This window comes from Carcharhinus amblyrhynchos, chromosome 1, assembly GCF_965287045.1.
Source record: "Carcharhinus amblyrhynchos chromosome 1, sCarAmb.v2.hapA, whole genome shotgun sequence".
Classification (NCBI taxonomy): domain Eukaryota; kingdom Metazoa; phylum Chordata; class Chondrichthyes; order Carcharhiniformes; family Carcharhinidae; genus Carcharhinus; species Carcharhinus amblyrhynchos.
Window position 1 is genome coordinate 79141205 of NC_137324.1, and position 25424 is coordinate 79166628.

Consider the following 25424-nt stretch of genomic DNA (forward strand, 5'->3'; position numbering starts at 1 on the left):
TAAATAATGTGGAAGCAAATGGCATTATCCGCTGTTCAAAATATTCCCATTAAATTTTTTAAAAATAAGAAAATGTTATGGATTTTCTGTCTCTTACAAAAAAAGACAAGACATTAACAAATAAATGGAGCAGTCAGAAATAGCCATACAGTTGCATTTCTTTGAATTAACGCCTTTAACTTACGTTAAAGAAAATATGATGAAGCACATGCATGGTTACTCAGACTTAGTAGCACATTAGTTGGAGACATGAGCATAATTGCTTTGCATTAAAGAAGTAAAGTGTGAGAGTGAACCATTGAATTAGTAAGCTGTCAGCTTTGTACATTTTAAACCAATTTGACAATTTTAGAATTGCGTTCATGGAAAATGATCTGGTTCAACTCCAGGAGTATTGAAGTAGCTAATTTCAGAGAGGATCACAAAGAAGCACAACAATTGGTCTCAATTTGCAGAGCTGCAAAGGGGGAAAATTAGTTTGGTTCCTATTTATTGCTATTAATGACCCCTATTTTAAAATGACCATAAACGTTAGCTGCATAGGGCTTCAGTCTGATTATGAAGCCCTCAAGTTAGATTAGACTGGTGATAATTTATTGGAACAGTGAGGAAAAGAATCATCCTTGGCTCCTCCCACTAGCTGCTGTATAGTGACACCTTCTGGAAGTATGGATTCTGTTTGAGAATAGATTAAGGCTCAACTTTGAAGCGTGTTGATTAAGAAGGGAAGGGGTTGGGAAATACCTAATTGTCCTGATTTACAAATGAAGAATGACTCCTTGGCTGAGCTACTGCAACATCAATGGTGGCTTGAGCAAAATCTGTTTGAGGATTTTGTTCAGCTCTCTTGAATCTTCATATAAAATAAAACTATTAGGCAGGATATTACAGCTTTGCTTGTCCCAAGACCATAAAATCCTGCCCTGGTCAATGCACCTTTCCATTGTCTGGCCGTTGCCCACACCAATTCCCGTGGCAGACGGGGCGGTAAAATTCCTGCCTCTGTTTTTAGGACTAGGCAATGATGGAAAAGATTCCTTTTTTGGTATCTTAGAACCTCATCTTTAAATGATCCTGAATTTTACAAGTTCATTACAGAACATATATCTTTTATTTTAGCAAATGTACTCAAAATTTAATCTACAAGCTCTGGAAAGGTGAAAACTGAATCATAGAATCCCCACAGTGCAGAATCAAGCCAGCACTGACTCTGACAGAGGATCCCACCCAGGCCCTTTCCCATAACCCATGTATTTACTCCTCTAGTCCCCCTAACCTGCACATCTTTGGACTGTGGGAGGAAACCATAGGAGACCTAAGGAGAGAAAAAAATTTTGAGAAGTGATTTAGAGCCTTGTACTTTGGTTTTTCTCCGAATACCAATATATTCAATACAGAGTTGCAGACTAATATTTAGTGTGTCATGTTTGGCCACTGGTTCTATTTTTACCACTTATTCTCTCAACAATGTACTTAAACAACCATGAGTAAAACCCAACCTACATTTGCCTTTCCCTATTCCTGGTCTGAAACTAATATGCTATTTCTTCAAAAAAAAAGCCACAACACATTTTGAAGCAAATATCCTTAAATATGTTAATTTTTCAGCCTTCTACACTGAATGTTTTAAATCTTCTTTTTGACACTAACAGCAACTTTACGGGAAAGGATCATTTTCAGTGTTCTAAAGTTTCTAAATGTTCTATTTTTATGAATTCTTCTCTTTCCAATCTTTTACTTTTTAAAAATGTTTTTTTTCATGGTTTTGGCTAACGTCTTTGGTTGAGAGCACATAGCCCCTGGCAGCTAATCAAGAAGTGAGAAAAGCCAACTAGTTGTAACTACTCCCTTTCATTTTTCCATCCTCAATTGAGAGGCATGCAGCTTCCATTTTTGTGCCTTTATTTCCTATTTAACTGCAGAGTGGCCTGATGTCTGTCTGTCCCTGTTACATTCCAATTCAATTTTGAGGCTTCTGACAACATACAGAATTATAATAAAAGCAAAATAGTGTGGAAACCTGAAATAAAAACAATGTTGGAAAATCTCAGCACATAGAACATAATAAGAACATAAGAAATAGGAGCAGGAGTAGGCCATCTAGCCCTCTCGAGCCTGCTCCGCCATTCAATAAGATCATGGCTGATCTGTTGTGGCTCAGTTCCACATTCCCGCCCTCTCCCCATAACCCTTAATCCCCTCTCTTATCAAAAACCCATCAACCCGCGTCTTAAAAATATTCAGCGAGGCAGCCTCCACCACTTCAACGGGCAGAGAATTCCAGAGATTCACCACCCTTTGAGTGAAGAAGTTCCTCCTCAACTCCGTTCTAAACCGCCCCCCCTTTATCTTGAGGCTGTGACCCCTAGTCCTACTGTCCTTTCTGAGCGGGAAGAGTCTCTCCACCTCTATCCTATCCATCCCATTCATCATCTTATACGTCTCAATGAGATCTCCCCTCATTCTTCTAAACTCTAACGAGTACAAGCCTAGTTTATTCAGCCTCTCCTTGTAGCTCAACCCCCTCAACTCCGGCATCAGCCTAGTAAACCTCCTCTGCACTCCCTCCAGGGCCAAAATATCCTTGTGTAAGTACGGCGCCCAAAACTGCACACAGTACTCCAGCTGCGGCCTCACCAATGCCCTATACAGCTGCAGCAAGACCTCCCTACTTTTATATTCAATCCCCCTCGCTATGAAGGCCAGCATCCCATTCGCCTTCCTGACCACCTGCTGCACCTGCAAGCTGGGTTTTTGCGACTCATGCACAAGGACCCCAAGGTCCCTCTGCACCGTCGCCTGCTGCAGTTTTTCGCCACGTAAGTAATAATCCTTCCTACCATTATTCCTACCAAAGTGGACCACTTCGCACTTGCCAACATTAAATTCCATTTGCCATTTCCTGGCCCATTCGCCCAGCCTATCTAGATCCTTCTGTAGACTCTCCACACCCTCCGCGCAATTTGCCGTTCCACCAATCTTGGTGTCATCAGCAAATTTCGACACCATACACTCGGTTCCCTCTTCCAGATCATCTATATAAATGGTAAATAGCTGAGGCCCCAGCACCGACCCCTGGGGCACTCCACTAGTCACCAACCGCCAATCCGAATAGCACCCATTGACCCCCACTCTCTGCCTCCTATTTGACAACCAACCCTCTATCTATGCTAACACCCTACCCCCAACTCCATGTCCCCTGACCTTCTGCAATAACCTCTTGTGAGGTACCTTGTCGAACGCCTTCTGAAAATCAAGAAACACCACCTCCACCGGCTCTCCTCTATCCACCGCCCTAGACACATCCTCATAGAACTCCAGTAAATTTGTCAGACACGACTTCCCCTTAACAAAACCGTGCTGCGTCTGCTCTATCAAGCAATTCCCCTCAAGATGCCTTGCTATTTCCTCCTTGATGACGGATTCTAACATTTTACCTACAACAGACGTTAAACTAACCGGCCTATAATTCCCTGCCTTTTGCCTGGCACCCTTCTTAAACAACGGCATAACATTAGCCGTTTTCCAATCTTCCGGCACTTCCCCGGAATCCAGCGACGTTTGGAAAATAACCACCAAGGCATCCACTATCACCTCTGCCATTTCTTTCAGAACCCTCGGATGCATTCCATCCGGTCCTGGGGACTTGTCCACAATCAGTCCCTCCAGTCTGTTGAGCACCGCCTCTCTAGTAACAATAATGTCATTGAGACCCTCCAGTCCTACCACCTTTCCATCGCTAACACCCGGCAAATTATTCACGTCCTCCACCGTGAAGACCGAAACAAAAAAGTTATTCAAGACCTCAGCCATATCCCCATCCCCTACCACTAAGTCCCCCTTCTCATCCTCTAAGGGTCCAACATCTGGCGGTATCTGTGAAGAGAGACACAATTTATGTTTCATATCCAATATGACACTTTCTACAGAATTATAATACCACTTTCAAATATCAATCTGTCTATGATATAATTCTCCTTGTGTTGAATTAATGAATTTGTGTACATATGTCAATTTCCAACTTTGAAGAACGCCCAGAACCAATATTTGTAAAAATAGATTTCACTGTCCAAAGTCGGTCACTAATGGTCAAAGTATAGCTGGCATTTCAAAACCAATGACAAAAGTGAACAAGTATTACCAAAGCATGGCATTTTTTAGTACAGAAATAACAATTGTATCATGTGACTGGAGAGGATTCAGTGCAGGACCTGACATTATGTTCAAGTTCCTGTCTGAGATTGCTTGCCATCTGTTTGGCAGAACAGTTTCGCAAATATTCTTGTAGTAAGTGGCATTGATGGTCTCTGCTTCAATAAACATAATATCTATTTGCAAACTATATCTTAGTGCTAAAGAGAATGTGTAGTTCTCTAACATCATCTGCCTATGGTGCAGCTTAGCTTTCAAAGTGCATTTTTAGTTAATGTATTTGTGTGCTAGCAGAAAGTAAGTCTTGGCAATAAAGGCCCATATTTTTCAGTAAAAATAATAGTGAGACAATCAGTACTCAGCTTTTATTAAGAAATAAATTTAAAAGTATCTTCCGGGGTCTGTATAAACACAGTTAAATGCACAAATCATGAAGTTGCTGTTTGAGATTTCCTCAAGATATCTCATTCTAATAGTATTTTACTGAAAATCTCATCATAGAAGAGCAAGAATTTGTGCCCTTGTCCAACTGTTACCCACTAAACATACCAGAGAAAATTGGGACTTGTTCATTCAAGTAAGTTTCTAATGGCAGTATGAGTCTTTAATTGCTGTCAACCAAGCTCTTTGGCACTGAAAATTTACTTCCCAAAATATGGTGTCTTATGATGTCAGATTTTAATTATTGCTGGAGACTTGAGTAGAATAATTTTTAAAGCATTTTCCTTGTTTTCTGTCTGTCTCTCTCTCTTGATGCCACCTTCCTTTTCATCTCTTAATTTTGCTTTCCACCATGATTTGGCATTAAGTTAATTATTTCTAACCTGTGCTTCCTGGTTTAGAAACTACATGTCTCAGTAAGGATTCTTCAGGCTGGTCCATGATCCCCTGTACAAGGTGCTGTACGCATTTGACACTAATTGCTGCAAGACGGCGTGCAAAATTTCATAGTTTATGGGTAAAAGGCAAGTAACAATGAGCAGTAAAACTTTACTGCTGATTGCAAAATACACACCTTAAAATTCATTGATTGGAACCTATGTAGCTTTAGTCATATTTCCAGACATAGTTGTCAGGAGGCAGCAACTTAATATTTGTTGTAATGGGAAGAGGAAGGACTGTGTCCCATTGAATTGAGTTTTCATGTCAAACTTCAACCCTCCGTTGATTTATTGCTGAGGGTTGAGGAAGCATGTTAAGTAATCTGCATGCAATGTCTAGAGCAGGCATTAATATTCCCAGGTAAGTAAGTGGAAAACGCCCAAACTATCAATACCTAACTTTGGAAGTTCTAGCACCATATCCATTTCTTCCAAATGAACAGTACTCACCATTATTTAAATTCCAACGTGGCTAATATTGTTCTAAACGCTGCTTATGTGGAAGAATCCTCCATGGGGGCAAAGTTTTTAGGAACAAGTAGTCTGGGGCAAAATTAACAGTCACTTTGACAAGTATGGATTAACTAAAACACTGATTTGTTCAAGCAATGATGTTTAACTAACATTTTTGGGGAGTTAACAGAAAGAGTTGATGTAGGTAATGCAATTGAGTTTGTATGGACTTCCAAAAGGGGATTGATAAAGCCCATGTTCAAAAGATTCCTTTTTTGGTATCTTAGAACCTCATCTTTAAATGATCCTGAATTTTACAAGTTCATTACAGAACATATATCTTTTGTTTTAGCAAATGTACTCAAAATTTAATCTACAAGCTCTGGAAAGGTGAAAACTGAATCATAGAATTCCCACAGTGCAGAATCAAGCCAGCACTGACTCTGACAGAGGATCCCACCCAGGCCCTTTCCCATAACCCATGTATTTACTCCTCTAGTCCCCCTAACCTGCACATCTTTGGACTGTGGGAGGAAACCGTAGGTAACACTGAAGCCCATGAAGCAATAGGATGTCACAGTATGGATATGAATCGACTGACTGACAGGAAATAGAATATGGTGAACAATTTGTCGAATTGGAGGAAGGCATTAAATTAGATTCACCAGGGATCAGTACTAGAACCATTGCTTTTATTGATCTATATTAATAACTTGTACTGGAGTGGACAGGGCATAATTTCAAACTTCACAATGACAGAAAACTTGGAAGTGAAGTGAACAATAGAATGTGTAGGTAATTGGCAGAGGCAATTTAACACAAATGCAAAGTAATACCCTTCAGTAGGAAGAATGAAGATGAAAATATGAACCAAAAGGTGCCAATCTAAAGGGGCTGCAAGAACAGAAAGATCAGGAGTACATGTGTGTAAATCGTCAAAGATGGCAGGCAAGGTTGAGAAAGCAGTTAAAATTGCATCTGGGATCCTGACCTTTTATAAACAGAAGCGTAGAATACAAAAATAAGGAAATTATGACGAATCTTTATAAGACACTGGTTCAGCCTCAATATGTCCAATTCTGGGTATCACACTTTAGAAAGAACGTGAAAGCTTTAAAGGAGGTGCAGTAAAGATTTACAAGAATGGTTCTGGGAAGTGGATAGATTGGAGGAACTGGGGTTATTCTCAAGAGGCATTTCTAAACAGAGTAGATAGAAACTTTTTTAGCAGAAATGTTGAAAACCAGATAACAGATTTAAAGTGATTGGTAAAAAAGTCAAAGGTGACATAAGATGAAGTTTTTTTTGTACGATGGGTATTTATGATCTGGATTGCCTGCTTGAAAGGGTGGCAAACGCAGATTCAGATGATTTTCAAAAGGAAATTTAATAAGTATTTGAGGGAGAAAAATTGCAAAGCTCTGGTGGAAGAAATTGGGACTAACTAAATTGTTGCCGCCGAGAACTGACATGGACCCATTAGGTCAATTGGCTGCCCTTTACACTGTAACTACTCTTTGATTCTATGAATGCACATTTGCCTTTCACTGAACAATCTTTTTTAAGTTTGGATGACCTTGATTCCCTTCCTGGTGGAGTAGCTTCTAAGTCATTATGCCGGTATTTTGGCAATATTTGGATAGTGCCACTTAGGGCCTGCAAGACAAAAGTAAAAGGAAGGCACAATTCTAAGTTGGTTGAGCCTTTGCTGTGCTACACAAGGAACTCTTGATGCTAATATAATAAAATGTTGTCTTCCTTTATTGACTAATATTTTGAGAACAAGATTTCCATCCCCCAAAAAAATTCTGATGTTGTTCTTTATTTCATTGTTCTGGATATTTTGCATGTGAAATATTTTGCTGTTAATCTATTTTTTCACAAATTTATTTACAATTTATTTCTTGAACTAGTGTTTCAGAGTTGAGTAGATTCTATGTGCTTTTTTTCTGTAATTTCAGGTTTGGTTTGAGCAACAAATTTGAATCAGAATTCCCTTCATCGTTAACAGGAAAGGTAAATCATTAATTTCTCTTCTTGAATAAAGTTCCCTGGTGATGGGAGTAGAACTTGCAACTGAACAATTTTTAAAGCTAAAATTATTAAAAGAATATTAAATGTAAGTAGTGCTAACTTTTTTGAAAAACAAAAGCCTGTTAAAAACGTGTGCCATAGATGTAGGACTTTGGAGTGGGAGTAGGCCATTCAAACTTTGAGCTTCCTCTTTCATTTAATGAAAGATCATGGCTGATCTGGTTGTGGTCTCGACTCCCTTTTCCTGTCTGCCTCATAATCCTTGATTTGCCTGACTATTAAAAATCCATCTTATCCTTGAATAGATTCAATGACGAAGCCTTCAATGCTTCCTGGGGAAGAGAAAATCACAAACTAATCACCTTCTGAGACAGAATGTTTCTTCTTATCTCCATTTTAAAAGGGGGCATCTTTTAAACAGTGTCCCCTTGTTCTAGTCTCCCCTACAAGAAGAAAAATCCATCTGGTATCCACCTTGTCAAGTTCCCTCAGGATCTAGTATGTTTCAGTAAGATCACTCCTCATTCTTCTAAATTCCAATGGATATAGGCCCAACTTGTTCAACCTCTCTTCATAAGATAAGGGATAAATCAGTCATTTTCAGGTTGGCAAGGTGTAACTAGTAGGGTACCGCAGGAATCAGTGTTGGTGCCTCAACTGTTTACAATCTATATATCAATGACTTGGATGAAGGGATCAAATGTGCGTGGCTAAACTTGCTGATGACACCAAAATGGATAGGAAAGTAAGCTGTCAATAGGAGGGCCTGGAGCTCTGCTACCCAATCTCGCATCAACAGGAATTCAACTGCTCCACCCGCTTGAGAAATCACAAGGGTTCTTTTACTTGGATGGTTATACCCACTTCTTAAGTTATTGTTCACAGCCAATTGATCAATATTGTTGTAAGGGTTAACTTTATTGGATCTATCCATCTGCCTACATGGCCTTGAACATGACGACAGTGGAGTACTTAAATGTGTTCCTTATTTCAGTACTGGAAAAGTGCCTATCATGAGACCAGTCAAGAACCATATAGATTTGAGGGTTTTAACGTATGAAATTGAAACTGTAAAGTCTGATTTCTTAATTTCTAACACTAGGGCCCTCCATTGTGTTTAATCTAATAAGGTAGGAATAGCCAGTCTGAATAAATTGAGCAGAATTTATTAAGCAAGATTTTACATAATACTTAACACACAGTGGCGAAGACAGCATAGAAATTCCTCATCTCTCAAGTTCCTCGGATTCGTTGAGCATTGCCAACAATGTCTTTGACGTGATGTTGAATTGTGTCCAGAACAGTCATACCCCAGAAGCCACTGTAATACTGCCAACAAAGACTTTCCAACTTTTGTGTCCACTTCCCATTATTCCACCTTGTTTATTTGAAAATAGTCCAAATTCATCTCCTCCGTTGGCTTAGGATGCTCACCATCTTATGTCATCCCATTGACTAAAGACAAAGGTCCATTCCTTGTTTCTTTGGGACCCTCAGTTTCATTCCATGTCAACAAATAATACATTTTCTGAAGATACAATAGTCATGAACAAAGTTACATTCTTTTGTCAGTATATTTAATCCATTCCTAACACTATTAAGAACAGTATTTCCAATCATAATATTAGAAGATAAAGGTTTTCTTCAGATCAGTTAAAGCAGTGTATGGTTTCTTTCAACATAATGTGTCATTCTAAGAGAAAACTACTTTTCAATGATTCTTCAAATTCAGCTGCTGAATATGACTCTTAAGCAATTTAAGTTGTAAAACAACTAAATGTTGCTACACTTGAAACAACAGATGCAAAGCATCCCAACTACCTTGACTGCCTATTGTCTCTGTAACAGAAATTCAAACTAAATCATTTAAAAAGTGGTGAAGGAATAAAATCCATTGATGTTCCAGACCAACAACAAACCCTAAAAATAGTAGAATCACTAAAATCTTAGTGGTTTGTTTTGATTGGGATCTAATCAGAATAGTTTCCCACATAGACTAACAGCGTATTTAAAATACAGGCAGGTATGTTAGTAGAAAAACAAAAATAAATTGACTCTAACTCTTATTTAAGTATCTAATTAATTACTCATTTTCAATTAGAGTAATTGAGGTACGTCTAACACAATCATCTGTTACTAACTGGTTGCTACTTTACAATACTAGTCGTTAGTGCACTAAAATGTTACATTGTTTGTCAGCAGGTATTCAAATCACAAAATGCATTCTGTTAGAAAAGGTTTTGGTCCAAAATGGCAGTTTAACCTTGTGAGCTTATTGCAAAATACAACCTCCAAAAATGATCCAGTTAAGCAGGCAACCTAAATTTTAGTAAAAATAAAATCTAAAATCTAGGCCAAGTTACAGTAGCAAGTATTGGTACAGCACCTTATCAAATACCATTTGGATATCCAAGTACATTCATCTACATGTTCCCTCTATCCATGTTGTTTGTTTCCTTCTCACCTTCTCAAAGAATTCAAATCAATTAAATTGATTAGTGAAACATGATTTTCCTTTCACAAAACCATGTTGACTTTGCCAATCCCTCTATGATTTTCTAAGTATCCTGCAATAATCTGAATGGATTCTAGCAAATTCCCTGTAACTGATGTTTGGCTAACTGGCCCCTAGTTTCCTTCTTTCTATCTCCCTCCTTTTGAGTAGACGAGTTACATTTGCTATTTTCTACACGGCTGGCACCTTCCAGAATGTAAGGATTTGGGAAGACTTAAACTGATGCCTTTTGATGTGGGCCATCAAGCCCTGGGACTATCAGTTGCAAGTTTTTCAAGCACCTTTCTCCTGGTGATGGTGATTGTTTTAAGATTTGCTGTCGTTTTGCCTCTTTTTAAGTATCTAGAAAGTTTTCCAAGTCCTAAAGAATGAAGCCAAGCACACAATACTTGTCCAATATCTTTGCTATTTTCTTGTTTCCATTATTAATTCCACAGATGCACCCTGTACAGGACCAGCACTAGCTTTAGTTACTTTTTTAACATAATGTGGAATCTCTCACTATTTGTTTTTATAATACTGACAACATTTCTCTAATCTACTTTCTCCCTCTTTATTTGTGTTCCTTTGCTGGTTCTTAAAATATGCCCAATTTTTTGATCTACCGTTAACCTTCTCAGAATTGTATAGTATTTCTTTCAATTTGGTAGAATCCATAACTACCTCATTTAGCCACAGATGATGCATCCTTCTAAAATGTTTTTTTCCCTCATTTAATATTTATTTTGCTGAGAGCTATTAAATATCTCCTTAAAAGTCAGCCACAGCATCTCTACTGCCTGACATTTAATCTAGCTTCCCAGTTCACTTTAACCAATTCTACCCTGTATCCTTATTTATATTTGGGTTTAAAGCACTAGTCTTTGATCTACACTTTCATCTTCAAAATGAACATCAAAGGGTCTTGAGGTGAAATTATATCATGTTGTGATTACTGTTGCCTGGAGATCCTTTACTATGTGGTTATTAATTAATCCTTATTGCAAGTTACCAGATTCAGACTAGCGTGCTCTCTGGTTGCCTTCAACACATACTGCTCTGGGTTGTTGTCCTGACTATATTCTATAAACTCATTTTCCTGGATACATTTGTCCAATCTACATGGAGATTAAAGTCATTCATGATTACCTTTCTTATATACTCCATTTGTTCCTTCATTTTTATTCTGTTCTATAGCGTATCTACTGTTAGGGTCTTATAAACACTTACCAGAAGTGACCTCTTACCTTTCCTATTTCTTATCTCTGCTTAAACTGATTCAACATCATGCTGTTTTGAGCAACGGTCATCCCTGATGACAGTGTTGATGTCACCGTTAATTAATAAAGCTACCCCTTTCTCCTTTTCCTGGCTTCCCAATATGTCAGAATGCCAAAATGTGACTAACAATATCATTTGGCCAAACAGCATTAGATACCAGTACAAGAATTATTACTTCCAGGCTAGCATAAAGATATGTGTGAACGTTGCTATTTTTATGGATAGCCTTATTTTATATATGCGTAATTATTCTGTGGCTACCACAATTTGAAACATTCACTTTTTCAATGTAAACGTTGGTGTGGTAGCCTTGGATGCTCAATTTTCTCTCTCTTCCTGGAGACCAACCACTTTTTAATATATTCTAATACTCAACATGTAGGTGTATGAATCTTGGAAAAAAAATTAAGCACGTACAGCAATTTCACAGTTATGTTAATAAATAATTTGCCAATATCTGAAAAATGTTAAAGCTTTTAAGTTTTTTTCATTTTATCATTTTCCTTTGCAACTGTAACTTTAAAAATATTGTTGTATCCATTAGTTATACGTTGTATAGGTGAGACTGAATTAAGCAGTTATGTCTAAAGAGAAGGGTGAGTAAGAGCATTGGACTTAATTTGACAGCATTAAGGATTTGCGGCAAAGTAGATGAATTGATGGCGCAAATTGATCTAATAACCATTATGTCATTACAGATATGTAGCTGCACAGTGGCAAGTCTGTGAGCTCAATATTTCACGTATGGGTATTTAATGTTTTAAAAAGATAGCCAAAAAGGGGGCTGGCCCTGTTAATAAAAGGATAGCATTAGGATCATTGTGAGAAAGGATTTTGGTTTAGAAAAGCCGATAATGGAATCAATATAGCTAGAGATGAGAAATAATAAGGGTCAGAAACACTCTAAGAGTAATTTATAGGCTCTCCCCAAAACAATGGTATACTGTTGATTGAGCATTAATAAATGAAAGGAGTTTGTAAATGAAGCAACGCAATCATTGTGGGGACTTTAATATTTATATAGATTGGACAAATCAAATTAATGAAAGTAGTTTGGAGGATGTATTTAAGACTGTTTTGAGAGCATTATGGTGTGGAAACGGCAAGGGAAGAAGCTCTTCAATCAACAGCGTTAATTAATAATCAGAGATCATTTGGAAGTGTGGTCATAGTGAAACGTATTAGTGTGAAACTAAAGTATTGTATTTAAAACTAATTGCATAGCTATATGGGGAGGATTGGCTATGGTGCATTGAGGAATCAAATTAAAAGGTATGGCAATAGATGCGCAATTGTGAACGTTTAAAGCAGTATTACATTATTCTCAATTAATCAACATTCTATTGAGAAATAAAAATTCCAAGGACAAAGTGATCCTTCCATGGTTAATGGAGAGAAAAGACGTATAATATTACCAAGAAGGGCATTAAGCATGTAGATTGGGAGAGTTTCAGATACCAGCAAAGAATAACTAAAAAAGTTTTAAATGGAGAAAATAGAAATTTAAAAATAGATTGTAAGAACCTCTGCAAATATGTAAAGAGGGCAGAAAAGGTGCACCAGTTCTTGGAGGCTGAGTTAGGAGAAAGTATAATAGGAAATAAGGAAATTTCAGAGAGGTATTTTGAACGGCTTCCCAAATTTGTGCCATCTTTCCCCAAAGTCCCATGTTTGAATCCTTCTAATCAATTTTCCATCTAGCTTCAGTATCAAAACTTAGCAAAATCATAAATGATATCCTATGTGGCTGCGATGGAGGTAATATTTCTTTCCTTGCCGTTCTCAACCAAATCTGTAGCCTTTAATTTGTTGAACTCACTGCTCTGCTCCTGTCTGTACAATGTTTTCCAGCTAGATGGGATTGTACTCATCTAATTCCATTCCTAATTATTCAGTCACTGATAACTTTACTTCCTGCTCCAACACTATTAACTCTGGTGTCTCAAAAGCTTACATCATGTGCGTCTTCCTGTTGCTCATCTATGTGCTGCCCCTTGGCGATATCATTTGATAATACAGCACAAGTTTTCACATTAGTGCAAAAGCAATATGCTGAAGATGCTTGGAATCTCAGCTGTAAAGAGAAATGCTGGAAATACTCAGCAGCCTTCTCTCCACAAATGCTGCCAGATTGGTGGAGTATTTGCTGTTTTTATTCTTTGCTTGTAGTCTAGCTATATCCAGGTTTACCATACTACCTACCTTCTCAACAGTCTACTGTCTCAAAACTGTCAGGCTGCTTGTATGACATCCAGTGAATGATGTTTATATGAATGTTGTATTTTGGGACTGTGACTAAAGGTAAAATTAAGGGGCCTTGTGACTTACTCTGAAGCCTATCTAACATCAGGTCTGGATGACATGCTTGTTAAAGATTAAAGGGAGGCCTGGGTTATTTGCTAAAAATAAGATCTGAAGTATTCACATTTGGAGATAATTGCACCAGTATCTGTTTACAGTGGTTAGACTGGTCATCCCCAAAGGCTGAGGAAGGTGTCAAGATTGTTGCATTATAAACAGTTGCACTTTAAATTGTCCAATTACTTCCAAGATAGGAGGGTTGGGGTCTTGAGGACAGCGCAGCAGTATTACAACCAAGATATCAGGATTTGTGTTGATTAAGGCTTTTGAAGATATCCCTGAAGCTTTCAGACACGGTTAGCTTGCCTGGAACTGAAATACAGTGAGTTTTCTTCATCTAAACCTAGTTTTTAAAAAGTTGTGTCCTTTAGTTCCAGCCTCTCCCACAAGCTGAAATAGCCTTCCAGCTATTTCAAATTTTCTCAAAATCTTGTATTTGCAATAAGATCACATCATCTTCTAAACTCCATTGGAAATGAGTTCAATCATTCCTTATCAGATAAGCATGATCCCAAGCATCAGCCAAGTGAACCTTCTCTAAACCGCTTTTAATGCAACTGTTTCTTAAATTGAGAGACCAAAACTGTACATACTGCTGAGTTCTAGATGTGTTCTCAGTAATGCCTTGTAGAACTGTAGCAAAACTTCTCTACTTATATATTCCATTCTTCTTGCTTTACCTGCATGGTAACTTTTTGTGACTCATCCAAAATCCTACTGTGCCACAGAGTTCTGCGATCTCCATTTGAGTAATATGCTTCCTACCAAAGTGGAGAAGTTCACATTTTCTACATTATTTATAGTCCGTTTGCACATTTTTGCCCACTCACTAAATCTACATTTCTCTCGTTTCAGATTCTTTCTGTCCTGATCACAACTTGCTGTCCTATGTATATTTCTGTCAACTGCAGCAGGCGACGGTGCAGAGGGACCTTGGGGTCCTTGTGCATGAGTCGCAAAAACCCAGCCTGCAGGTGCAGCACGTGGTCAGGAAGGCGAATGGGATGCTGGCCTTCATAGCGAGGGGGATTGAATATAAAAGTAGGGAGGTCTTGCTGCAGCTGTATAGGGCATTGATGAGGCCGCAGCTGGAGTACTGTGTGCAGTTTTGGGTGCCGCACTTACGCAAGGATATTTTGGCCTTGGAGGGAGTGCAGAGGAGGTTTACTAGGCTGATACCGGAGTTGAGGGAGTTGAGCTATGAGGAGAGGCTGAATAAACTAGGCTTGTACTCGTTAGAGTTTAGAAGAATGAGGGGAGATCTCATTGAGACATATAAGATGATGAACGGGATGGATAGGATAGAGGTGGAGAGACTCTTCCCGCTCAGAAAGGACAGTAGGACTAGGGGGCACAGCCTCAAGATAGAGGGGGGGGGGGGGGGGGAGCGGTTTAGAACGGAGTTGAGGAGGAACTTCTTCACTCAAAGGGTGGTGAATCTCTGGAATTCTCTGCCCATCGAAGTGGTGGAGGCTGCCTCGCTAAATATTTTTAAGACGCAGGTTGATGGGTTTTTGATAAGCGAGGGGATTAAGGGTTGTGGGGAGAGGGTGGGAATGTGGAACTGAGCCACAACAGATCAGCCATGATCTTATTGAATGGCGGGGCAGGCTCGAAGGGCTGGATGGCCCACTCCTGCACCTATTTCTTATGTTATCAGCAAATTTAGCACCATACATTTCCAATTTATCAGTCCGATGGAACCTTTCAAGAATCAAGTGAATTTTGAAAATTTACAATCAATGCATGTGATATTTCAGCAGCCATTTTTTAAAGACCCTTGGATGAAGGCCATCAGGACCTGAGGACTTGTCCTTAACCAAATTTGTGAGGATTTAGAATGAGGTTGGCAGAGTTGGCTAGCTTAAGCTAGGGCATAAACCCTTCCTTGTGAAAAACAGTTCTGGAATTGGAACTTACCAGGCTGGTAAAGGAAAAGAACGGGTTTAATTGGGAACCCAAAGTGAATTTATTTGGACTGGCTACAAGAGAATTGAATATTTCTGCAAAGAGGAAGTGTAATTGTGTAGTAGGATTTTTTTTATTGTTTTAAAAATCAAGAAAAAGTACTGTTTAGTCGTTTAATGTACAAGTTGTCTACACAAGTAGTGTTTATTCAACATTCCTCCAAATTTGTTTATTACAGTAAAATCTTAAAATGTGTTATCCTTTTTGCTAAATTTGAATTGTTTTTTTACTGGTCTCCACAGTCATTGTAAAGATTAGCAAAAACTTCCTCCAGCTAAAATTCTGAAGATTTAAAGCCATTATCTTCACTCCTTGCCACAAGCTTTTATCTAGACACTGGCTGATCCCTTTTCCTGGCAACTATGTGGAACTAAACAAAATTGTTTGCAACTTTTATATCAAATTTGAACTCCAAACCTACCCCCTGAGATGAGCTTATGACCATGTATCTGTGCCATCATGAAGGCTTCTTATTTCCACCTTGTTCATGTTGCCTAACTCCAGTCCTGTCTCAGCTCAATTGCCACTGAAATCGTCATCTATGCCTTTGTTAACTCCAGATTTAACTATTCTAACACTGCTAGTGAGCTCCTCCTGTTCTACTCTCCCTAAATTGAGGTTCTCGAATACTCTACTGCCATTTTCCTAACTTGTATTGTTTCATTCATTCATCAACCCTGTACCCCCTGATCTACATTGGTTTCTGTTTAAACAATGCTCCAGTTTTTAAAAATTCCCACCCTTTTCAAATCTCTCCGCTCCCTACCTCTGTAATCTTCTCCAGCCCTACAACACTCTGATAATCTGCACTCCAACTCTGGCCTCTTGAGCATTCCTGATTTTAATTGCTCTGCCACTGGTGGCTGTGCCTTGGTCCTTGAGCTCTGGAATTCTCTCCCTCAACTTCTTAACCTTTCTATCTCGCTTTCCTTTTTTAAGATGCTTCGTAAAACCTATCTGTTTGGCCAAGCCTTTGATTATGAACCATGATGTAGTTTAAGAGACGTTGTTAGAAAGTACTTGTGAAGTGTCTTGGAATGTTTTACTATGTTAACATTGTTAATATATGTATATAATATAGAAACAGAAAATGCTGGACAAACAGAGCAGGTCTGTGGAGAGAAACCAAATTAACATTTTGAGTAAATGACTTGGGTCATGGCAAAGGACCACTCAGACTAGAATTGTTAACTCTTTCTCTCCACAGACGCTACAAGACATGCTGAGTTTATCCAGCATTTTCTGATTTTATTTCAGATTTTCATCAGTTGCTGTTGTCTTACAATACTATTAAGAATTTTACATTCCTTAAACTCTGCCATTTTATGTATCCTCTCCAGTATTGGTGGTTATGTCTTCAACTGCACATCTATGCCATTTGCTCCAGAATACTGTTCTTAAACTTCTCCTCTCCATCACTACCCCCCTTCCCCCTCTTCCTTTGTGAAAATATTCTTTAAAAGCACCTCCGTGATCTAGTTTTTGTTCACTGGCTCCTAATATTTTCTCCATAGCTTGGCATCTATTTTTATCTGATTACACTCTATGAAGTGACTTGAGTTGCTTTTTGTCTGCACTGAAGATGCTATACAAGTGCAGGCTTTTGCAATAACATAATTAATAGATGGTTAGAATAAACCAAGTTGCTGGCAGCAGTAAATATTATTGGAGTGAGGCAAAAAATGCTTAACTTCTTTAATCAGTGTTTTACTTTAGGTTTAAGAATTTAGGATTAAGATTAAGGCCTTTGTGCCATCTGAGTAGCCACATTACTCTTAAATGTTTCAGCATTGCAGAATGCAAGCTGAAAGCTTGCAAAACTGTCTAACTCAGGAAGATGGTCATTTCCCTGAACTTGTCAGGTGCCCAAGGGTTAAAAACGAGCATGTATAATACAATAATTGCTACCATTTGTAGTACTTGGAAAACTTCTGAATACGTCCATTATGTTTTCAACTGTTTTGCTTTAACAGGTTGCACCAGAGGAATTCAAGGCCAGCATTAGCCGAGTTAACAGCTGTTTGAAGAAGAATCTTCCTGTCAATGTGCGATGGCTGCTTTGTGGCTGCTTGTGCTGTTGCTGTACCTTAGGTTGCAGCATGTGGCCAGTAATCTGTCTCAGTAAAAGAGTAAGTTTTTTTTTGAAGTCTTTAATAGGTCTTCAACTCACTTGGTCAATGTTGAATTTTATGCTGCACCCACAGTGAAATATATTAGCTGTTGAATAATTCTCTTGATTCAACATCAAGTATACCCATGCCAGTTATAGCATGATAAAATGCAGAGAAAAGCTCCCTGTACTCAATCCCAATTTGAAGAACACTTCCACTTCTGCCGGTGTGACATTTTTCATAGTTGATTACCCTGTATGAAATTGTCAATTTGTATTATTTATTGCCAGTTTGAGTGTCGTTGCATGCCCCATGCCCACCGGGGACTGCATTGAGTCTATCCAAATTAATTATACACACAACTCTTATGGAAAGTGGAAAGAACCTTTTACACTATTCGTCTGGACTGACTCAAATTTGATAAGTGGTTTTGGAAGACAAAATAATTTGTAACTGCATTTTGGTAACCATGAAGACCTTTATCTCATCCTGTTCCAAATGAGGATTAGTTTTGCAAAATACATTTGTTCTTGAAAAGTGTAACAAAACACTTGCATATTAAACTTAGGAACTGTTGTGTTGCAATCGGTAGTGTCCCTGTCACTGATCCAGAAGTTCCGGGTTCAAGTCCCAAGCATGGACTTGATGTCCCTGGAAGGTGTATTTGTAATATGGCCAAACATGGTGATTATCAACCAATAAATCATTCTTACACGCCTATGGCAAATGACATGAGTGGGAGGATTTTCCGGTCAGCCATTTGCAGAAGGCACCAGCTAACCATGGCAGTACCTTGCCAAGCATATTCTTGGACCAGCATAGCAGCTGAAGAGTGAGAGCGATATCAACACTTAGAATTGAGTTGCATTTTATTGTATATAACAGTTATCAGTCACTGAATTAAGATCCAATCAGTTTTCAAAACAATTGGCTTTCCACAAAATCTGCTGTTAAACAATGATTTATGTTGATAATAGTATGAATGCTTTGATTTTTACTTTTGAGCAATAGTTTAATCACAGTTCAATACAACATTGCTGTCCCACACCTCAGCAACTGCAATTGTGTAGTAAATTCAAATTATAAAGCATTTTAAATATTAAATATTTCAGATTTTTTCAATACCAATGTAAATTAAATATGTAAGTAGAATTCAAAAGTTATGATAAATTGTAAGGGTAAAAATTATTTAAAAAAAATGTTGGTTCTTAATTTTCTTTGAAATGTTCAGTTGGCATATTTGACTAAGGGGAAATACCCCTTCTGCTCACCTTCAAGAAATGCATACTCCTTAAAGCTGCCCTTGCCTCCTGCTCCTGTAGTCAAGCCACAGCTGCTGCATTTCCCAGGAACCCCAACTAGCTTGGGTTAAATCTGGTTAAATTTTTTAAATAGCCAAGTCACTTTCTTGGAGCAGATTGGTTGCCTGCTTTTGTTTTCCCACCTCTGTTAAACCTGGAGATGTATGAGTTGTGATTAAGTTTGAAATTTTTGAAAGAACAACTCATCTGCTATTGGGGATTAAAACTCTCTTGAGTTAAAATAAACTTGTTCCCAGAACTGATCTTTAGACTTGATGTTATGGGTGTGAGTTGCCAGGAAGAGTTTTTTGGCAAAGTGCCTAGCAAGGTTTCAGTAATTTAAATAGCTTGTGTGTTACGAGATTAGAATCTCAAATTCGGTTCCAGTAACATACTGAAGTGAGATCAAAAAATAAAGCTTTAAATGTAAGAACCGTGTGAAAACTGGCGTAAGCTCCAAAAATTGGATTGATTCTTTTTTCCTAAATTCTGCAGATTGCATTGTTTATGAAATGTGAATCATTTGTAACTGGATGTAACATCACAAATGAAACCAACTGAACAACTTTATTACCAAAAGAGAAGTTGCTAAGAATTCTCAGCAGGTCTGGCAGCATCTGTAAGGAGAGAAAAGTCTCTCCATACAGATGCTGTAAGTCCAAATAACCCTTTGTCAGAGGGCATTTTCTCTTTCGTTTTCAGATTCCAGCATCTGCAGTAATTTGCTTTAATTTGAACAATTTTATTAACTGCACTGTGAAGCACCTTTGGCATATACCTGCTTGCCTGTTATTAAAGGCTTATAGATTTACTTGGGAAACTATTTTGCAAATAACATTAATGAATGTCACCACTACACAGCCCGCATAGTTAACAGTACCATGCTTCGGTTGTGAGGAGTATACCGTCTCATGGATTGATATATTCTGGAACTGCCTTCCAGTTCAAGAGATATACTGAAACATTTAGACATTTAGAAGGGTAAGGAGGCAAGGTGTCTACAGTGACACACTGGTTAGCACTGCTGCCTCACAGCGCCAGAGATCTTGGTTCAATTCTGGCCTCGGGTAACTTGTCTGTATGGAGTTTGCACATTTTCTCTGTGTTTGCATGTGTTTCCTCCCACAGTCCAAAGGTATGTGGGTTAAGTTGATTAGCCATGCTAAATTGCTCCTTACTGTCATGGGGATGAGCAGGATAAATACATGTGGTTATGGGCTTAGGGCCGGTTTGGATTGTGGTCGGTGCAGACTCGAGCTGAATGGCCTCCTTCTGCACTATATGGATTCTATGGTTCTGTGAGACAGAACAGTAGGATTATAGGAATTTGAATGCTCCCCAATGGCTAGGGTCATAATTGGCACAAAGGGAGATGATTGTGGTTCTTGGATGCCTGTAATCACAACCCCAGCACAGCGCTGTGGAAATTCCTGAGGGCAACATTCTCAGCTGAACAGTCTTCAGCTATTTCATCAGTGGCTTTTCCTCCATTATAAGGCTTAGAAGAATAGGGGTTGCAGGTGCAAGGGCACTTCAAGGATTCCCAAAAGGCATTAGGTTATTATACAAGACAAATAGTAATGGCTTATGATATTAAGGGTGGTATATTAACATGGATAGAGTCAGTATAAATAGATCATTTTCAGGTTGGCAAACTGTTAAATGGTGAATTGCCAGAGAGATCTGTGCTGGGTTTGTATTGTACCTGAATTTGTTGATGATACGTTGTGACAAAACTTTGTAGAGGGAAGCAGCTTAAATTTCTTTAAATACTTTAAAGGCTTATAAAACCCTCCTTGTGATTTGAAAGCATTGGAAGAACTTGAAGCCAGTCCTTATAACTGCTGGGAATGAGGCATGTTTCACTGCCTACAGGGTGGGTTGGCAGGATTCCCAATAGGATCTCTCTATGCTTTGCTTAGGGAACCTCTTTTTAAATGCATATTCAGTATTTTTTTAAATAACTAGGTTTTTCCCAATTAAGTGCTCATTCCACATTCTTGTTGTCCTGCACCTATGTGATTTTTGTGGTGGGAGCTGAATTGAGCACAGTATCCCAAATGTGATTTAGTCAATGCCCAGTTAAGCCATAGTATATAGTAATGTTTTAGATATGTACCCAACCTTTTATCTATTGCTTTGTCATCTATTCTCAATATACTTCTTTCAGCTCTAAAATGACATGTTTTTATTCTTCTCAAAACAGAAAATGCTGTACAATTTGCTGTTTCTTAATGTACAGCTAAGATTTTTAAAATTTTGCTGGTTTCATACTGGGCAGAATGTAACTAAATTATTTAAAGTCATTTTCCAGTTTTATGATGAAATTATGGGAGGAACCTCCACTTGGAGGTCAAGCTTGATCAGGAATAGTTATAATTTCATCAGAGGGAGGTCATACCTAACAAATTTAATTGAATTTTTGAGGAGAGGACCCGGTATGTTGATGAGGGTAGTGCAATTGATGTAGATTACATCAATTTCATCAAAGCCTTTAAGAAGGTCCCATATGGGAGACTTGTAAAGAAATGCACATGGGATACAGAGTAATTTGATAAAGTGGATTCAGAATTGGCTCAGTTATAGGAAACAGAGGGTGATGACAGAAGACTGCTTTAGTGACAGGAAGCCAGTGTCCAGTGGCTTACCACAGGAACCTGTGCTGGTTCCTCTATTATTCGTTCTTTTTATAAATGATATAGATGATTATGTTGGGAGTAGGATTAGTAAGTTTGCAGATGACAGAGATTGGCCAGGTGGTTAACTGTGGCAGAGTGTGTTAGGCTACAAGAAGACGTCGACAGAATGGTCAAATGGGCAGATAAGTGGCAGGTGGAATTTTTAGCCAGAAAAGTTTGAGGTGATAACTTTGGAAAGAGTAATTTGACAAGGAAGCATTCAAAGAACAACATGACGCTTGGAAGGGACATTGGCGCATTTGTCCTTAGACCTCTGAAGGCAGAAGGGCATGTTAGTAGGGTGGTGAAAATGGCATATGGGATGCTTGCCTTTATCAATTGAAATATAGATTGCAAAAGCAGGGAAATCATGTTAGAGTTGTATACAACTTTGGTGAGGCTGCCGCAGCTAGAATATTGTGTACAGTTCTGGTTGCCATTAGAGGAAGGATATGATTGCACCGGAGGGGGTGCAAAGGAGATTCACCAGGATTCTGCTTAGGATGGAACATTTAAGTTATGAAGAGAGATTGGATAGGCTTGGGTTTTCATTGAAGCAGGGAAGACTGAGAGGTAACCTGATCAAGGTGTACAAGATTATAAGAGGATAGAGTGGATAAGGAACAGCTGACTCCCTTAGTTGAAGGCTCAGTCATTGAGGGACGTAGGTCCAGGATGAGGGACAGGAGGTTTAGGAGGAATGTGAGGAAAGACTTTTTTACCCAGAGGGTGGTGACAGCCTGGAATGTGCTACTTGGGTGGGTTGTAGAGGTGAATTACCTCATGCCCTTTAAAAAGTACCTGGATGAGCAATTGGCACATCATAACATTCAAGGCTATGGGCCAAGTGTTGATAAATAGGATTAGGTGGGAGGCCATGTTTCAGAGGGCTGGAGAATAGTCAATGTTGTTCCCTTGCTTAAGAAAGGAAGCAGGGATAATCCAGGAAATTATAGGCCGATGAGCCTGATGTCTGTGGCAGGGAAGTTTTCAGAGAAGAAACTGAGGGACAGAATGTATGCACATTTGGAAGAAAATGGGCTAGTTAGTGATGGGCAGTATGGTTTTATGGGGAAGGTCATTGAGTTTTGAACTTGAGTTTTTTGACGAGGTGACAAAGGTGATTGATGAGAGAAGGGCTATGGATGTAGTTTATATGGACTTTAGTAAGGCATATGACAAGTCCCACGTGGCAGATTGGTACAAAAACTAAAATCTCATGGGATTCAGGATGAGCTGGCTATATTGGTCATAGAAGACAGAGTACAAGTGGAAGGATGTTTTTCAGAATAGAAATCTGGAGCAGGGATCAATGCTAGGACCTCTGTTGTTTCTGGTATATATAAATGATCTGGAAGAAAATATGGGTGCCTGAATAGTAAATTTGCAGATGAAACAAAGATTGAGCGGAATTGCTGATAGTGCCAGGAATTGTCAGAGGATACAACAGGATATAGGTAGATTGGAGACTTGGGCACAGAAATGGCAGATGGAGTTTAATCCAGACAAATGCGGGTGATGCATTTTGATGGATCAAATTTAGATGTGAATTATACTGTAAATGTCAGAACCCTTAGGAACATTAACATATAGAGGAATCTGGATGTGCAGGTCCACAGTTTGCTAAAATGTGGCAGTGCAGGTGGCCAAGGTGATTAAGGAGGCATATGGCATGCTTGCCTTCATTGGCTGGGGCATTGAGTACAAGAGTTCATCATACTGCAGCTATATAAAACCTTGATTGGGCCGCATTTTGAGTATTGCGTGCAGTTCTGGTTGCCAAATTACCATATGGACATGGAAGCTTTGGAGAGTGCAAAGAAGGTTCATCAGGATATAGCCTGGTCTTGAGGGTGTTGACTATGAAGAAAGGTTAAATAAACTAGTCTTGTTTTCACTGGAAAGGCAGAGGCCCTGGCGAGACCTGTTAAAGATATACAAAATTATGGGAGGCATAGACAGAGTGGATGGTCAGAGACTTTTTCCCAGATTGGAAGTGTCAATTACGTAGGGGCACAGGTTCAAGGTGAGAAAGGGAAGGTTGAAGGGAGATATGTAGGGTGACTTTTTCCACGCAGACAGTGGTGGGCGCCTGGAATGTGTTGCCAGAGGAAGTGGCGGAAGCAGGCACATCAACAGAATTTAAGAGGCATCTGGATGGGTACATGAATAGAGAGGGACTAGAGGGATATGGACGAGTAAGGGGTGAAGGTTTTATTTAGTTTAGTTAGGGTGTCATGGTCAGCACAGACTTGAAGGGCCAAAGGGCTTGTTCTTGTACTGTACTTTTCTTTGTTCTTGTACTGTACTTTTCTTTGTTCTTGTACTGTACTTTTCTTCTTGTACTGTACTTTTCTTCTTGTACTGTACTTTTCTTTGTACTGTACTTTTCTTCTTGTACTGTACTTTTCTTTGTTCTTGTACTGTACTTTTCTTGTACTGTACCTTTGTTCTTGTACTGTACTTTTGTTCTTGTACTGTACTTTTGTTCTTGTACTGTACTTTTGTTCTTGTACTGTACTTTTGTTCTTGTACTGTACTTTTGTTCTTGTACTGTACTTTTGTTCTTGTACTGTACTTTTGTTCTTGTACTGTACTTTTTGTTTTTTTGTTCTTGGTATTTCTCCCATGTTGGTGCAGACTCGATGGTCCAAAGGGCTTCTTCGGCACTGTATGATTCTCTGAATCATTATGCTGAACAGAAAAAATAGAGGAACGTTCATAAAAGCAAAATATTATGAACACTGGGAATTTGAAATAAAAATCACACATTCTTGGAGTTCAGAAGGGCATTCAACTGCTTTGGTGGATTTTACGTTCATTTATGAGTTTTATGGCAATACTGATAGCAATCCAAATCATCCACTATATATCATCTTGTGAGGGAAGGTGGAAGAGATGGCTTTTGCTTTTGTTAGTGGAACATTTCTACAAAAATGGCAATCGTTGCTTGCATCAATCACTCTCCCAGGTGCACACAAAGCAGTCAGATGTAGTGTTAAGCATCTTCCACTTAACAATTTGATTTGACATGAATCTAACGGACTGTTTCAATATCAGTGTTTATAATGTTTCATTTTGAGAGTATGACCAGGATAGTGAATTTATGATGTAGACAGTGTTGCACAATCATGGCATGATATCAATCAACTTCTTTATTTTGTAAAATATAAAACATACTTATTTGGGTTGAAATAATGCCAGTGTGTTCCTATTTAAAATTTTCTTAATTCGTGTTATCAATAGTTAATACTTTTGAATAACAATTTAACTAATAATATAACATTTTTTGAGGAAGTAGATTGGTTTTCTTCACATTTTCCTCACCATACCATTCCATGGTTCAGCAGGTGATCAACAATTGCTGCTTTTTATCTAGATTCCAGGAAGTTTGTGACTTGCCCACTATTATTCATCTTTATCATTGTTACCTTCCCATTCTTGCAGTGAAATATTCCTTCCTTCATGTGTAACTATGGCTAAAAACTTCATTCTTTGGAGAATTCCAGGTATGAATATGTGCCTTTAGATTCTACAGTATCAATTTGGCATTCACTCAGATTTCTTTTAATAGCTTTTACATTGCTTAGGAGGGTAAACTATGAAGATAAAGATGTTTGCTTTCACTGCTGATTGTACAATGTTCTATACCATTTGCAATTGCTCAAAACTTGGACAACATTCAGGCTTGGCTGATGAGTAGTACAAGT

At 38.6% G+C, this 25424-nt stretch overlaps 1 protein-coding gene across 1 annotated transcript in view; it reads left to right on the top strand.

Moving 5' to 3' along the window:
• The window catches only part of LOC145342189 (cysteine-rich hydrophobic domain-containing protein 2), a 68132-nt gene that overhangs the window by 21603 nt on the left and 21105 nt on the right, over nucleotides 1-25424 (top strand). The window contains exons 2-3 of the mRNA XM_080187529.1: nucleotides 7448-7502; nucleotides 17598-17753. Coding sequence (XP_080043655.1) covers nucleotides 7448-7502; nucleotides 17598-17753 — 211 coding nt within the window. The remainder of the gene's footprint in view (nucleotides 1-7447; nucleotides 7503-17597; nucleotides 17754-25424) is intronic.